Source organism: Rissa tridactyla, chromosome 1 (genome assembly GCF_028500815.1).
Source record: "Rissa tridactyla isolate bRisTri1 chromosome 1, bRisTri1.patW.cur.20221130, whole genome shotgun sequence".
Lineage (NCBI taxonomy): Eukaryota > Metazoa > Chordata > Aves > Charadriiformes > Laridae > Rissa > Rissa tridactyla.
This window is the reverse complement of record NC_071466.1, coordinates 173,297,197-173,314,717: the sequence shown is the minus strand read 5'-3', so window position 1 is coordinate 173,314,717 and position 17,521 is coordinate 173,297,197. Positions and strand designations below refer to the sequence as shown.

Here is a 17,521-nt window from a genome sequence, read left to right as displayed (position 1 = left end):
TACATATCCACACTCATACACATAGCTGTTCCTATATTTTTTGCCTGCCTTCCATGGCAGCTAGGTAGCAGTTTCCTTTTTCTTTTTCTTTTTTTTGGGGGGAGGGGAGAGGGACGAATAAAAACTATGTCATTTGTGCAAACTAACTCTTGAGAAGTAAACAGCAATTAGAACAACAATTTCTTTACATCTTTAGTATTCTTAGTATTCTTATCACATGTCCAAATTAGACACATACACTGTATTTTGTTTTCTTTTCAGATAATCCTTCCTGATGTGGTTTGTCTCAGGCTGTGAGCTTCTGATTGTGGGCTTGTGACAGTAATTGCTGTTTTCTGGCTAGTGCCAGGAAATAAGTGTAGCCTATGGATTAGAAGGTCCCCATAACATTTCTTGTGTCTTGACACTCTTACACATGTCTAGCTCTTGCAATTGCTTATAAATGTCAGATCAGAATCCAGCCTTTCTGCAAAGAATATGATCATTTTTATATCAAATTTCCTACACAGCATTGTAGAAAAGCAAAAAAAGTGTATCATGAAAATTTCGTTAGATCCATCCTCTTCTTTTAAAAAGGAGGGGAAAAATTCTCTCCTAAGTAACATGTTGGAAGATCAATCTTTTCAATGAGTGTTTATCAACAATCTCTTGATATGACCCTTCTTCTTCAACTGCTATGTTAACGAATCGCATGCCATTCTCAGTCTGTGGCATCATCAGATACATAAAGCCTCTTTTCTACCTCTTTCAGCAGTGATACTTATCTAAAATGCTGAAATCTGGTTTTTTTTAGTTATCTGATAGATATCCTGGCCTTGGAAGTAGGTTGTTGCAGTCAGTATCTGATAAAATAAACACAAACACAGCTATTAGGAGTTGCAGCTGTTGCTAATGCTACAGTTTCACAGCTCATGCAGAAAGTGCTCTGATTGCTTTCTGGCCTTCCACCGTCAGATCTCGGTTCTTAATGCCACCTGAAATGCTTTTGATTTTTAAACAGAAACTATCTTCATGGCATATCTCTATCTAATCCTTGGTTAAATAGCCAGATTCAAACAAATACTTCCCAAGCAAAAGCCCACTAAGGATGCATGACACTAAAGATATCATTTGGAACCTGTATTTAGCCAAATGGTATAGTATTTTTCTAAATTATATTTATCTTGTATGACACATCAAAGTATAATGATGTCATTAATTCTTATTTCTCTAAAGACAGTCAAGCATCAGAATTGAATAAACAGGCCAAGCAATGGAAAAATGTATAAAAGTGAAAAAAGTCTTAGTTCTATGGAGTTTTAGACTCATTACTGTAGCCTCAAAGCAAAATCGTTCTAAACCAAATGCATCATCGTAAATGGAACTAATAACTGATCCATCAGTTCTTCTCAGTGAGTACATTTGCATTTGGAGTCTCTTGAAAGCTGAACTAAGGATCCCACATCATAGAATATAACTTCCCTAAGTTCTTTAGGTTTTGTGTAATGTTAAAACTGAAATTGTAGTGTAGGTATAGATTGTGTTTAAAGGATCTAGATAAATGACTGATATTTAGCACGTTCACATACATTGATTTCCGTTGAAAAAGATTTTTTAGTAATGCCTATTTAAAAATTTCAGGAGCTCTCCTAATTGACTTGTGTGTGCTCTGTGAGAAGAGGCCATTGAAGCAGCCAATATTCAATTAAAGAGCAGTACTTTTGGAGGAACCAAAGAGGAAAGTGAGATGTCAGCTTCCGTCCTCCACGCTTAAATCCATACATGTCTTGTGGCCTGGTGCTTGAAGTCTTTTTTGTTTAGAACATAGCAGATATTATCCAACCGTAGCACAACTTAACTCAGCTGAACATATACAGGTCCCGGGGAACAGATAGGATGCATCCAAGGTGGTTGAAGAAGCTGCTGATGTCAGTTTGAGGTCACTCTCTATCATCTTTGAAAGGTCATGACAACTCGGGGAAGTTACTGGTGACTGGAAAAGGGCATCTTCAAGAAAGGCAAGAAGAAATATCCAGGGAAGTAGAGGCTCATCAACCTTATCTCAGTTCCTTGGGAAGGTTTTGGAGCAAATCACTTCAGAAGCCATTTCTAAACTTATGAAAGAAGGTGATTGGGAGCAGGCAGCATGGGTTTACCAAGGGCTGATCAGCTTCATTGCTTTCTGTTACAATGTGACTGGCACTATGCATAAGGAGAGTGCAGTGCATATTACGTACCTTTATTTTAGCAAGGCTGTGGACAGCCTCCCACAGACTTATTCTTAAAATTTGTTCAGGTATGGGCTGGAAAATTAGACCATAAGGCACATTGACTGGACTGACAGGCTCAAATAGTTGTGTTCTGTGGTGCAAAATCCAACTTGCAGACAGTAATTAATGGAGCCCATCATGGATGGTAGGGAGACCAAATAATTAGTATTTTAGTTAACAACCTGTATGATGGAACAGAGTGCAATCTCAGCAAGTGTGTAGATGATACCAAGTTGGGGGCAGCGATCAGTACGCTGGAGGACCAGGGTGTTTAGAGCAGCCTGCACAGGCAAGATAAACAGACTGATCTGAGCCTGGGGACGTTCAACAAGAACAAGTGCAAAGTGTGATATATGGGCTAGAGTCACCCCATGCAATACTGTTGACTAGGGGCTGACTGTCTAGGAAGCAGCACCACAGAAAAGGATCTAGGGTTCTAATGGACTTTCTTCACTATGCAATTCTTGAGCTTCTAATAGTAAAAACAGAGAAAGGGGGAAAAAACATATCCTATAACACAACCTTAATTTAGCTTAAAACTACATAACTTTATGTCTATTTTGTCCTTGAATGGTGGGGGCTAAGGAATCCTAAATGCTAAATACTGTTAAAACCATCTCCTGGTACTCGGTCTAGTCATTTTTTTTGTATGGAAAATACTTTAAAATTAATAGCAGTAGCTATTGATCATTTCACAAATCTGAGTTTACAACAGGAAAACATCTCAAAGAATGAGTTCCTGAAGTTCTTGAATTTCCCAGAGAGTAGCAGTGCAGGTCCCAAAAGATTTAAGGTATTGAGACTACAGTTATGCATCAACAAATTTAAACTTGTAGATTCATTTGTGCATGATCTGTTTCAAATAGAAGAGTTAGTGCTAGGTACATATAAGGAGTACATTATAAGTGAAGATGAGAGTACATTAAAAGTGAAGAAGTGAGATATCTTCAAAATTAAACGTTTGTAGTGTAATTAGAGATTTGGTATCATCAGTTTCAAAAAATATGTTCTTACAACTTAGTCCTTCTTTGCTCTTTATCTTCCAAATACTTTTTTGTTCTTATTTCTGAAATAGGGACTTTTAAACAAAAAGGAAAAGTCTTGAAATTGAATCAGATTTCTCATGTGACATGAACTTTGCAACATAGTAAAGGTCAGGTGACTGTAAACTTGTGACTAGTTTATTTTTATTACCCTGTACTTCTGCCTGACTTTCATTCCTTTAACAAACTGCAAACTGAAGTACAGCTTTCTTTTCTATTGTGTTTATATTGTTCATTCCCCAAACTTGATAGAACATTTTGGGTTATCTTCCTTTGAAATTGTGTATTCTTTGAATGTACGGTATTTAAGGGGTGGGGATAAGGGGTCCCTTGGTGGTTTGGTGGTTGTTTTTTTTAATTCATTGCCCCTTGAAAGTTTTGTTTGTTTCTTTTCGCAGAGGTAGAAGAACTTGGAAAAAGGCTTACAGGGACAGTTAAAGTTTGTGTAGTGTGGCAGAATCAGAGAGGGGAAGACCTGAGGATTCTTGTCATTTTAATGGGGAAAGACTGCATCTGGGGTCTTAGAGCCATTTTGAGAGGTGACCTGAAGGTGCCAGGAGCGTGATATTTATTGAGATGGTACGGGTATACTTCTCAAAAGATTTTTGAAGCATATATTTCTGATGCTTAATTGAACCATGTCTAACTTCTGAAGCTGATGTTACCGTTTACACATCTGTATTTTTTATTCCTGTATTCAAAAAAAGATGTAGGACCCAGAGCTTCCTTTGAACACTGACGAGCTTAAGACAAAAATGCATTTCTAGAAAAGTTTGGATCATATAGGTCATGAATGACTGACATGAACTACAATAAGATTCAGACTTTTGGAGAGTTAATTATGTGTGTATACATTCAACCTTTTTTGTGAACAAAGGCTTTTAGGGTCCCTGAAATTTTCATTATTCATTTACTTTTGTATATTCTGAAATAAATGATTTCCATAATTTTAGTCATATGTATTTAGAGAAATCACATAGGTACATATATTTTATATATATTTTTATATATATAAAAAAAAGTTGAGAGAACAGTTAGTTTTCTGAGCTTATTAAACAGCTTGGAAAAATGACAATTGGAGTAGACATTCCTCAGTAAAATTTTCTTGAATGTTTTTCTTAACAGTAACGTTCTGATTTTTCCAGTAATTGTCAACATGTCCTTCTTATAAATGGACAACTACACAACTATGCTTGTCTTCTAATTTTCCTACAAGAATGTACTTCAATAATTAACCAGCTTTTGTAAGTCTATAAAATCTCTTGGGGTCAATTAATCATTGCGATGTTTCTCTGGAATCCATATGATACTCACTACTTTTTTTTGGCTTGAAATGTTGTTTGGTTTTAGCAGTCATAAGAATGCAGCCATGCCCAGCTTGCTTTCCTAATTCTCTTGTCTTATATAAAGACAGAGTTGAAAAAGAAGCATTGCCAAAGGTTAAAATAACCTTTATTAGGGTGCTAACCTATTTATCTTCACCACATAAAATATGTGAAAAAGCACGAAAGACAAACCCAGAGAAAAAGACTATTTTTCTACTCCCCGCAGGTCAGAGATCCATTTTCTAGAAAATCTGTATCCACTAAGCTGTCTAATTAAAGTCTGTATACAGGTTTTTTATAAAGTTGTTCAATACACTTAGAAACAGCTTTAAAGTACCAGAACTTAGAGTGAATTTTTGTGGTATTGGAAATGGTATAATAATGCAACTAATAGATGGTCCAGTTAAGGATGTTCATATTTGATACTATCTTAGGTTTGGAAGATTTTTAGAAAGTCTGGGTCTGAACTGATATTCAACTTCCTAACATTGAATGAAGCTTTACACATGAACTTGAGTTTTCAGGAAACCTAACCCATAGAGTAATCTGATTCCTAAAAAGACTGGATGAAAGAAAAGGCTAAATGCACAAAAATATTCAGATTCAGATCTTCAATTTCAAAGGAAGTTTTCAATCACAGTCTATCAACAATATATAGAAGAGCATAGAAAAGTGATCTGGTCCTTCTGTATCAGCTATGAGAGCTAAAAATTTGTGATTTCTTAAGAAGTTTGTCAAAACTGATGCTTTTAGAGAAGAAATTTCTAGCAAAGAACACTTAGTCCTTGGCAGAAATGAAGTTTAGTTTAAAAAAAAAAAAAGAAAGACGCTGTCCTGGAGTAGCATTATATTTGAATGAAATACCCCACAGAGTGAAATATGTTTGCCAGGAACCAAGGGAGAAAGTTACAGCTTTCTGCCAGATGAAAGACAGTACAGTATGGCTGGCTGTGGTATGCCCTTTCCTGTTGTGAGAATCCACAGAGTTAACCTTCAGCGTATGATCCTTCTTCCTGACCACGCCTGCTCCCAGTCTGAGACATTATTTAACCTACAGGATGTCTAACACTAGGAAAAGTGGTTCTTCATGTCACATGTATTGCCCAAAAAGAAATTTTGTCAGCTTATTTGAAATAATCATAGAATGCTGTTGAACATTCTGCCTTGGATTAAAGTACTGTCTTTCACTTGTCTTTTTGTTTTAAACTATTTTTTTATTATTTTCTTGGAGTGAACTAGACTTTAACTGCACTATTCAAATGTGCTTACTAAAAACTAGGCAAGTAAAAATCAAGGACATCACCACCATGAAAAACTTTATTTAAACTTGTTTTCTATAGAGAAAACTAGTGGAAAGATTCATTCTAGTTTATTTATTTATGTATTTACTCTTATTACATATTATTCTTATTAAAAACTAATTTTAATATAGAAAGGGCAGATACTTTGTAAAATCTGGTTGAAGAAGGGACATTCTGACACAAAGGGGTGCAGAAGTCCAAAAAAACAGGTTAGAAAAAACCAGGCAGGTGAACTGGCGTGTGAATCTTTTTTTAAAAGCAAAGAATTCCACACACTATTTCTATGAAATTGTAATTTGGAAATATTTTTTTTAATAAGAGATGCTTTTTCTCCCCTCGCATTCCTTCTATTCTGTTGTAATGCTCAGGAACCAGTCATGACTGAGTTCAGTGTGAGTTTTGGGTATTATCTTCGGCTTGTTTATATTCTGTTGGGTAATTTTACTATTTTTATCTTAAGATACCATAGAAATTAAAGCACTACATAAATATCGATAAAACAATCTTTTGGGCTAAACCATTGCTGTCCTGCAAACAGCGAATGAGACAATGAGGAAATTAAAGAAAAAAGGAAAGAGGTATAAAGAGTTAGTTCTCCCCAATTTTCAACAATAGTTTCATGGTTTTGTCAGATTGCGATTCAGCTTGTGATTTTGAGGGTCACCATGTGTGGAAACCTGAGGTAGCTTCAGCTCCCATGGCAGCCAACATGTTGGCCTTTTGGAGTTAATCTGCACCACTGCAGCAGTTATATGCTCTGAGCAATGTAAATTATTTGCGTTCTTTCTGGATTGACATAGCGATGACGTCGCCAACAGTGACTAGATGCCTATATTTGTCATAAGAAGTTAGATTACTGTTTTAAGGTGAGGAATCGTTTCCTAGATGTTTGCAGAAAGTCCTTAAACCACCAATTTCCAAAGTCTAAAAGAATATACCAAGGGAAAGATTGTCCTCAACATGTCCAACTCCTTTCATTCTTTCCATAGGCTTCTGCCACTGAACTCTTGTGGAAACAGAGTATTGATGTAGGCAGTTTGACGCTGTATCTTGGGAGCCATTTTTTGTTCATGGTTTAAATACAACTCAGGACAGCCCAAATTACATGTATAGCTCCAGAATGTAATCCAGAGCATATAAAAGATGCCTAGAATTAGATTGTATAAATAACATCTGCATTAAAATTCTGCTTTTCAATACCTCATTCAGTCATAAAGTTAGTAGAACCATTCTCACTGACTCTGGTAGTTGTAGGATTGGATTCTGTTTCTGAGACCACAGAATTTTAATGTTTGATGGTTAAATAGTCATTACATTTTGCAAAGGAAAGGATAGAATAAATATTTGAAAAATGAAGCAATAACAAAATGGAAACGGTATCTATAATATGCCATGAAAAAGAATCCCTAAGCCTCCAAAGTTCATTGATGAGCTACAAAATTAAAGGGGAGAAAAAAAACCTGTAGGATTAGACTCTCAAAAGGTAAAAAAATGCATTGTGAATAAGGATAAGAAGTTCTTGATCCTAATAGATAAATGGAAATAGCTATCACTGTGGAAGTTTTACTATTAAAATTCAGAAAGAAAACCCCAAAACCAAATATATTCACACCTTCTTCTTGTTGAAGAATGATATCATATCTTTTTTGAAGTAATCAATGCATTCATTGATTTGAAACAAACACTGGAAATAAAGTATGGAAGATACAGAAGCATAAAATATATATTCAGATGAACTGATGTGTGTTAAATCAACTCTATTTAGTTTACACAGTATTTATGAAATCAATTCCTTAATTTGGCTTTAGAAATAAACATAAATATAGTATGCCTATAATTGTTTATGTAGACCATGCAATCAAACATTATGATTTTATTACCTTTGTAATTCATGTCCCGTTTTTTTTTTTTTCTCTTAGTAGAAATGGATCTAGTTTTTAGCCTTCGGAATTGGTAAATCTGTCATAAACTTTGCATTAATTATAGTTTAGGACTGTGTTTATGGGAAAGATAGGGACGGAAGTTTCTTGAACTTAGTGCTGTCAAAATCTCAAGGGATAATATAGTGGAAGAGCATATATTTGAAAATCAGTTATGTGTTTATTTTTGTTGGCCAAAGCAAATGACAGTGTGGTATATTTTTATAATCTGATACACATTCAGAGGAGTGTCAAATGTGCTTAATGATAAATAACTTATCTTTTTTTTTTTGTCTTGCATATTCATAACTTTGAATCATGCTTTTATATTTTCATTGATATTTCTTTTCAACACTTAGAACACTGAAAGACATTTTATAGGCTATTAAAGAAATAAAAAAACCCTGGAGAATATTAAATTAATAAATGGCAAACACTGGGCAAAGAAAAGATTTGTGAGAAAAGTTTCAACCTAAATACAAAGAGCAAAGAACTTTATCTGGGTTATGGTACAACTATAAAGCAAAAGGATTCAATCAGTGTACTGCTTAAGTGATTCTTGTTCGAAAAAATTGACTACAGCTTTGGAGTGTTAGTTTTCATGTTTCATGATTTTATTGATTCCTGTCGCAAACCATTTCATCAGAGGGGTAAAAATTCAAATAGCTAGTACGCAAGCTTGCCCTGAAATCTGACAGTAGAGCTTGGATCATAATCACTGCTAATGTAATGTAAGACATTTCAGTACCCAGGTAATTAATGGACACATCATTGTACATGCCAGTTAAGTTGATTGACACTGAAATTGTACAAAAAGTGGAAATCTACCTCTCTCTTAGCTGTATTGATTCTTTTAGAAATAGAGGAAAAATTACTTCAGAAATTTGCTATTTTCATATAACTTTGTATACCAGCAAAGTTGAAGACACATCTTCTGCAGACATTGACTTCACCTGTGACTGGATTGCATGCCCACACTTAGAAAATAAGTCAAAAACTCTCATCTGAAAAGCTAGAAATATGATTTGCATAGTGCAATTGAAGAGTAAATTCAAGGAGGACAAGGAGGAATACTGTCTAATTTCACTGTCAATTTTTGGTTAGATTTCCTCCCTTCTTCATAGTTATTCATTTCAACCATTCTACCCATAGACCTCAGGCAACTGCAAAACTTGAATATGTCATAGCTTTGTCTCTGCTGAGATACGAGCTTGTCGGTGTTCTATGTCTGAATTGTACCAATTTCACATCTTTAAGTCATCGCCTTTGGGATTTGATTTACCACAATCTGCTTCTGGAATAGATTTTAACTGTGACTTTTTTTTTAAATGAAAATTGTTTTGATCAACCATTCGGTGTTTATCAGCATAAGAGTAATCACTGAGGAGAGATAGGTTAGTGGATTGTAGGTAGATGTAATAGATAAAGAATGTAATACATTTTTAAATGTAATTTGCGATATAACATTTGTGGCATGCCTCTACAGTTTATTTACATAGATTTTTTAAGATATACAACTACCTGAAAGAGAAGCTGTGGTAAAAAGTGTAGTGTTGTAGATATATCATGAATTGAAAAAGTAAGAAGCGGAAGAGTGGTAAAGAGACAGTATCTGTTAATAATGAGGGCATAGAATTTATCTGGATTCATTAAATAAAAGAATGAAAACCAAAACATACTGTAATCAAAAAATAGAGAATTCCAGAAAGTAGGAATCAAAGATGTAAAAATACATCTGTTTTAAGACATGAAAATAAAGTCAAAATTTGTTGAAAATTTATTTTAAAAAGCTAGGTCAGAATGGAAGAACAGTACTTGTTCACAGTTACCTAATAAATAAAAGGACTTGTCTTAGAGTCAACACGTTATGCGACCAGTACCTGAAGCAACCTTTTCAAAATAGCTGGAATATGACCCTTTTGTCTCTAAGGATTTCAAAGGACTTGGAAGACCTTCTGTTCACCAATGTGCAAAGCCTGTGCAAAGTCCTGTTTACACAAGCTACACAGTAAGGTATCCAGAGTTAGAATAATTTCTCAGGGTCAGAAATCAGTGCAATCTGAAATATTCTCTGAATGGGAGAAAGGTAGTCCAGTGTTATAAATGAGCCATTTTCAAAAGAATGAACCCCAGGCTCTTTGCTGCTGAAGTAAGAACGGCCTGAATGACTGAGCCCTGTGTAAGAGAAGCCAAATTCTTCAGAGGTATTTGCTTACTGTGTGGGAGTAATTTACTTCTCTTACTTATCAGAATATATTGAAAGAACACGTGGTCAAAAAACTCAAGAACGTATAAGAAAAATAAGTCATATACAGGTTGAGTTTGAAACAAAATCTAAATTTTGTTTTTTTATGAAAGAAAACTGAATTCTGTCTTGAAGTGCTAGAGACATCAGTTAGCACCTAATTCTGTCACCCCTCTTCATTCCAAGCTACTATTTTAGTTTGCAAATTATTCCCTTACATCAAAAGTAAAATTGATTATCTGAAGGAATAAGTACATATAGCATTCACATTTTAACCCCAGATTTCAATGAAAACTATTCAACTCAACAAAAGGAAGTTTGACAGAATTAGGCACCTACATCTTGATATAAAATACTCGAATTAGTCAAAAACAGCAAACAAAGCTGTTCGTGTTCTGTTCATTTGCTTTAGGCCTTTAAGTACCTTAGGTCTGTATTTTTTCAGTTTGGCAGTCTTTTTTAATAACTTGGGTTTACTAACAATGTTGGGATAAAATTACAAGAATCTGAGAAGGAGGGGATGCATTTTATTTAAAAAAAACAACACATAACAAACCCCAAAACCCAGAAAAAACTCACAACCCACAAATACTGTTAATCTGGTTTATTTAAAATAAAACAGTACAAGACAGCATCTCCAAAGGTGTTTTAAGTGTGATTGCTCTGCAGGTGGCAGTTCTGATATACGACTTGAAAACACTTGAAACAGTATGTAAGAGTTTAAAAGAGACTTTGCAAAAGTTATCAAAACTAAACTGATCATATCACTGCACTATTTGACTTTACTCATTCGTGCAGGCTGCATTAGAGAAGGAATGGCTAGCTCTAGATTCCACCCGTTTCCCTTCAAAAACACTCCTGCTCTCAAACCAGCTGCACTGGCCAAAGGTAACATGTCACAGAAACTTCTTACTCTTCAGTCTTTATTCATTCCTTAAGGATATGCTGTTCTGGGGTGATTAATACGACAATCTATTGACATGAAAAACACAATTACTTTTAGAAGTCTCAGACTTCCTCCTCATCTCCAGATGCAATTTTTCTTTTAGATTTTCTTTCATTTGTTTAGTTTTTTCTTTATTTTGGATTTATTTCAACACTTTACTTCACAGTAGCAGAAAAAAAGATGATGTGCTTCATCTGTACGTTTGGCAATGGATTAAAAATTGCTAGTTGACACACTATTTTAAAAATACTAAGATCTGCATTATATGACAACAGCTGAATGTTTTCAGAACAGCTAAAGGTCATTGAACTGTAATGTCTGCTAGTTATTTGATAAACTTTGAAGTTTTAGCTTTTTGTTTTGGTAGGATTTTCTCTTCTTGTTACAAGAATAGTATTACTAATGTTTTATTTCCTACAATTAAAAGAAGGGAGTCTTATAAATGTGTAATTCATTATATTTGGGGACATTAAGTATTATTAAAGTCACCTTTTTGCCCTATTTAGTTAGTTGAAGGTAAGGTCTGTAATGGGCATATCACCATTAAGAATACTTTCTGTTATATTAATACACTCTGCAAACCCTGGTGCAGGTTTACCTGCACACTTAAAACTCAAACTTGCAGGAATTATCAACTGCATTCTTTTTCTTTCTCTTACTTAGAAGTATTCTAGGCCTTCAAATTCCAGTGAACATTCAAATTGTTTGCCATTGTCACCGCAAGAAGTTTGGCAGTGTGTTAACAGACCACATTCATACTCAGCAGAAAATATCCACTTTCATAGCAGGTAAGTTAAATAATATATTTTCTCCATTATATTTAGTTCATTTGGATTTGACAAAAATCAGAAGGGGGAGAACTTGAGGCTGTTTTCTGATGCTTTTGCTACTTTTGGTTAATGTAATATTACTGGAGTTAAAATGTATTTACTTGTTAAAACCAAATATATTAAATTCAGTTGTTCTTTTTCATTGACTACTAGAATTAAGAATATAAGGACATATATGTGTATTTTTATTAATCTAGGTTTGTCTGTAAATTATAAAACTTGTATTTTTTAATATATATCATAACATAGATGTTGAAATAGAGATTTGTAAGACTAGATAAAGATTAAAAGGGATTTCTTACACAGCTGCATTCTTTTGGAGAGAAAGGACTGAAATATGCTTCAAGTAATTGAAACGTAAACATTTCAAATTGATGGCAGACTTTTATTACTCTCCAAGATAAAGCCTTCCTGGAGCATTAAAATATATTTTTTTGTATTGTTTCCAAGCTTCAAAAGTGCCTTTAAAAGGCACAAACAACTTGCAGAATAACAAAGGCTGCCAAATAGTCACTCAAGAGCCTTCCTTATTTACCCACCTTTCAGTACAGCTCTTATATTTTGTTTTCAGATCAAGAAAAGGAACAATGTCACAGTTCTCTGACTGGAAAGAAAAAAAGAAATTTTCATTCATGTCTGAAAAAGAAGAGAAAATTTCAGAAGAATGGTATGTTAACCTATTTAGCTTACATAGTGACTTCCAGGTACAGGTTGGCTGTTGTTGCTTGCTTTTTTTAAGTTCCACCTTTTGAGAATCTCTGTTTTCTACCAAAGTAAAAATTATTGTAATTACTTTTACAAGTTCTGGGCAACCATCTTAACAAGTTGCAATAATGTAATGTTAAGCATTGCATCTATCTGTGCAATTCAGAAAGTTTCATACCATGCATAAGAGGTTCTATACACTTGTATTATTTTTGAAAATAATATGCAGCTGGTGTAACATAATACATGTGAAATATTTAGTAAGTTTTTCTCTTTCCCTAGGGGTTTTAAGGATATTTCTACTGCACAGCTAATGCTGAAGAGGGCCCATAAAATGAAGCCCAAAAAATACAGTAATAAAAATTTAGGTAAGTCAACAGTTAAAAAATGGTTCTATTGATGTAATGTTTCTATTCTTAAATCTCAAAATAGTGTTTCCCTTTTAAAAAGTTTTCTTGCACAACATTAAACATTAATTTGAATAAAGGTGTTGTATGACGCAGGAAAAACAACTCAGTTTAAATCTCCGTAAAGAAATCCATTTGTTCCAATGATAAAATATTCAGATTCTAAAAAGCATTCTACTGGATTTTTAAGTTTAGTATTTGACAGCTATGTTAAACAGAAATTTTGTTTCATTTTCTTCGTGTGTCTCTTTTTCTAGATGTGGAATTTGTATTTCTGCATTTTGTGCTTATATTTTTCTCTTGGGGGAATCTCAGGTTAAAATTATTGACTTAAACAAGAACAATTTATGAAAATGACAGTTTGATACATATGAAATGAAATTATTTTTTTTGCATTAAATATTCACTGTGGAAATAGATAACACTTACCCACCTTCTCTGCAATTGTCTTCTGATTCTTCTCAGATACTTCATATGTCAATGAACCTTTCTTAGAATAGTTTACTGTTAGTACAGTATGCTAATACAAATGTTAATGGATATGTTAATAAAAATATTAAAATTGTAATAAAATACTGCTAGTAAAAGAAACGTACAAATGTGTGAGAGCCTAGTTGACAATAGGACTGCCGTGGTTTAGCCTCAGATGGCAACAAAGAACCACGTGTCGCTCGCTCGTGCCTTCCAAACACAGGAAGAATCGTAAGAAAAGGCAAGACTCTTGGGTTGAGACAAAGGCAGTTTAACAGAACAGCAAAGGGAACAGGCAAACAACAACAATAACAACACGGATAGGGGAATATACAAACGCGATTACGGAACCGCCGCTCCCCTCGCCGCTCGCCAGCCGGACCCGGGCCGCCCCAGCCCGCTTTTAAGCAGCAACTTCCTGCCCCCTCCCCCGGCAGCTCAGGGTGGGCGTGGCTCACATGGCATGGAATACCAGGAAAAGTTAACCCTATCCCCACCGGAACCAGGACATTATCCACCCCTTATTCCATACCATCTATGCCATGCCCAGCAGGTTCCAATGAATTGCCACCACTTTCCCCTGTTATATATATATATATACACACATATAATACCCTTAGTTTATGGGTCATCCCTCCAAAGTGTCCGTTGAGTTCTTTTAATCCACGGCTTTGGGTTCCATCTGTTAGAACAGTCTCTCAGGGCAGGTGAGATGCTGGGTGGTGCTGGTCTGTTGCATGCTGTATTTTTCGGAGCTTGTGACTGGTGCACCTGGTGTGGCTCATGCACGCAGTCTGTAGGCTGAAGATGTAGATCTTGAGGAAACTGCTATAACAGCACACAATCTGATTCATTGGCTATTCTCGCCCAAAATCAGATCTCCATGAGGTACACATCGGACTTCCCCATCCTTCCGCATCACCCACCAAGTGCACCCAGGTCCTTGGGCAAAAGCAATCCCACGGATGGGTTTGCCTTTGCCTGAGGCAGGACTAACCCAGACTGTCTTCCCTAGCATATTCTTCATGTGCACTACGGGGACTTTATCCCCTTCTACAGTACGTGGAAGTTTTGATTGGGCAGGGCCAGCCCGATTGTTAGATCCCCTGGTGTTAACTAGCCAGGTAGCTTTTGCTAAATGCGTATCCCAGTGTTTGAAAGTCCCACCACCCATTGCTCTCAGTGTAGTTTTTAACAGTCCATTGTATCGTTCTATCTTCCCAGAGGCTGGGGCGTGATAGGGGATGTGATACACCCACTCGATACCATGCTCTTTGGCCCAGGTGTCTATGAGGCTGTTTCGGAAATGAGTCCCATTGTCCGACTCAATTCTCTCTGGGGTACCATGTCGCCACAGGACTTGCTTTTCAAGGCCCAGGATAGTGTTCCGGGCAGTGGCATGGGGCACAGGGTATGTTTCCAGCCATCCAGTGGTTGCTTCCACCATTGTGAGCACATAGCGCTTGCCTTGACGGGTTTGTGGCAGCGTGATATAATCAATCTGCCAGGCCTCCCCATATTTGTATTTCAGCCATCGCCCTCCATACCAAAGAGGCTTCAAACGCTTGGCTTGTTTGATCGCAGCGCATGTCTCACATTCATGGATGACCTGTGCAATAGTGTCCATGGTCAAGTCCACCCCTCGGTCACGAGCCCATCTATATGTCGCATCTCTCCCTTGATGGCCTGAGGAGTCATGGGCCCACCGAGCTATGAATAGTTCACCCTTATGTTGCCAGTCCAGATCCACCTGAGCCACTTCAATCCTAGCGGCCCGATCCACCTGCTGGTTGTTCTGATGTTCCTCCGTGGCCCGATTCTTTGGTACGTGGGCATCTACATGGCGTACTTTCACAACCAGATTCTCTATCCGGGCAGCAATATCTTGCCATAGGTCAGCAGCCCAGATGGGTTTGCCTCTGCGCTGCCAGTTGCCCTGCTTCCACTGCTGTAACCATCCCCACAGAGCATTTGCCACCATCCATGAGTCAGTGTAAAGATAAAGTACTGGCCATTTTTCTCGCTCAGCAATGTCCAAAGCCAGCTGAATAGCCTTCACCTCTGCAAACTGGCTCGATTCACCCTGTCCCTCACTGGCTTCTGCAACCCGTCGTGTAGGACTCCACACAGCAGCCTTCCACTTTCGATGCTTTCCCACAATACGGCAGGACCCATCAGTGAACAGGGCATATTTCTTCTCATTTTCTGGCAGTTTATTATATGGTGGGGCCTCTTCTGCACGCGTCACCTCCTCCTCTGGTGACATTCCGAAATCCTTGCCTTCTGGCCAGTCCATGATCACTTCCAGAATTCCCGGGCGACTGGGGTTTCCCATTCGAGTTCGCTGCGTGATCAGTGCAATCCACTTACTCCATGTAGCATCGGTTGCATGATGTGTGGTGGGGACCCTTTCTTTGAACATCCAACCCAGCACCGGCAGTCGAGGTGCTAAGAGGAGCTGTGCTTCTGTACCAACCACTTCCGAAGCAGCTCGAACCCCTTCATATGCTGCCAATATCTCTTTTTCTGTTGGAGTGTAGCGGGCTTCGGATCCTCTGTATCCACGACTCCAAAACCCTAGGGGTCGACCTCGAGTCTCCCCTGGTGCTTTCTGCCAGAGGCTCCAGGTAGGGCCGTTCTCCCCGGCTGCGGTGTAGAGCACATTTTTAACATCTTGTCCTGCCCGGACTGGCCCCAGGGCCACTGCATGGACTATTTCCTGTTTGATTTGTTCAAAAGCTTGTCGTTGCTCAGGACCCCATTTAAAATCATTCTTCTTCCGGGTTACTTGATACAGAGGGCTTACAATTTGACTGTAATCTGGGATATGCATTCTCCAAAAACCCACAATACCTAAGAAAGCCTGTGTTTCCTTTTTACTAGTTGGTGGAGACATAGCTGCTATTTTGTTGATCACATCCATTGGAATCTGACGGCGTCCATCTTGCCATTTTATTCCTAAAAACTGGATCTCCTGCGCAGGTCCCTTGACCTTACTTCGCTTTATAGCAAAACCAGCGTTCAGAAGGATTTGGACTATTTTACTCCCTTTCTCAAAAACTTCTTCTGCTGTGTTTCCCCATACAATGATGTCATCAATGTACTGCAGATGTTCTGGAGCTTCACCCTGTTCCAGTGCAGTCTGGATCAGTCCATGGCAAATGGTGGGGCTGTGTTTCCACCCCTGGGGCAGTCGATTCCAGGTGTATTGGATGCCCCTCCAAGTGAAAGCAAACTGTGGCCTGCACTCTGCTGCCAAAGGGATTGAGAAAAATGCATTCGCTATATCAATCGTGGCATACCACTTGGCTGCCTTGGACTCCAGTTCGTACTGGAGTTCTAGCATGTCCGGCACAGCAGCACTCAGCGGTGGCGTGACTTCATTCAGACCACGATAGTCTACAGTTAGCCTCCACTCTCCATTAGATTTTCGCACCGGCCATATGGGACTGTTAAAGGGTGAGCGAGTCTTGCTGATCACTCCTTGAACCTCTAGTTGACGAATCAGCTCATGGATGGGAATCAGAGAGTCTCGGTTAGTGCGATACTGCCGCCGATGCACCGTTGTGGTAGCAATCGGCACCTGTTGTTCTTTGACCCTCAACAACCCCACAACAGAAGAATCCTCTGAGAGACCAGGCAAGGCAGACAACTGTTTAACTTCCTCTGTCTCCAAAGCAGCTATGCCAAAGGCCCAGCGGTACCCTTTTGGGTCCTTAAAATACCCTCTCCTGAGGTAATCTATACCAAGGATGCATGGAGCCTCTGGGCCAGTCACAATGGGATGCTTTTGCCACTCATTCCCAGTTAGGCTCACTTCTGCCTCCAGTACAGTCAACTCTTGGGATCCCCCTGTCACCCCAGAAATACAAATGGGTTCTGCCCCTCTATAGCTTGATGGTATTAAAGTACACTGCGCACCCGTGTCCACTAGAGCCTTATACTCCTGTGGGTCTGATGTGCCAGGCCATCGAATCCACACCGTCCAATAAACCCGGTTATCCCTTTCCTCCACCTGGCCGGAGGCAGGGCCCCCCTAATACTGGTCATAGTATCCATTACTCACTTCTTGCATAAATG

General features: G+C 37.8%; 1 protein-coding gene across 1 annotated transcript in view; it reads left to right on the top strand.

The window, feature by feature from the left end:
- LRRIQ1 (leucine rich repeats and IQ motif containing 1) overlaps window positions 1-17,521 on the top strand; it is a 116,088-nt gene that overhangs the window by 46,014 nt on the left and 52,553 nt on the right. The window contains exons 19-22 of the mRNA XM_054219113.1: window positions 10,881-10,970; window positions 11,692-11,816; window positions 12,430-12,525; window positions 12,846-12,931. Coding sequence (XP_054075088.1) covers window positions 10,881-10,970; window positions 11,692-11,816; window positions 12,430-12,525; window positions 12,846-12,931 — 397 coding nt within the window. The remainder of the gene's footprint in view (window positions 1-10,880; window positions 10,971-11,691; window positions 11,817-12,429; window positions 12,526-12,845; window positions 12,932-17,521) is intronic.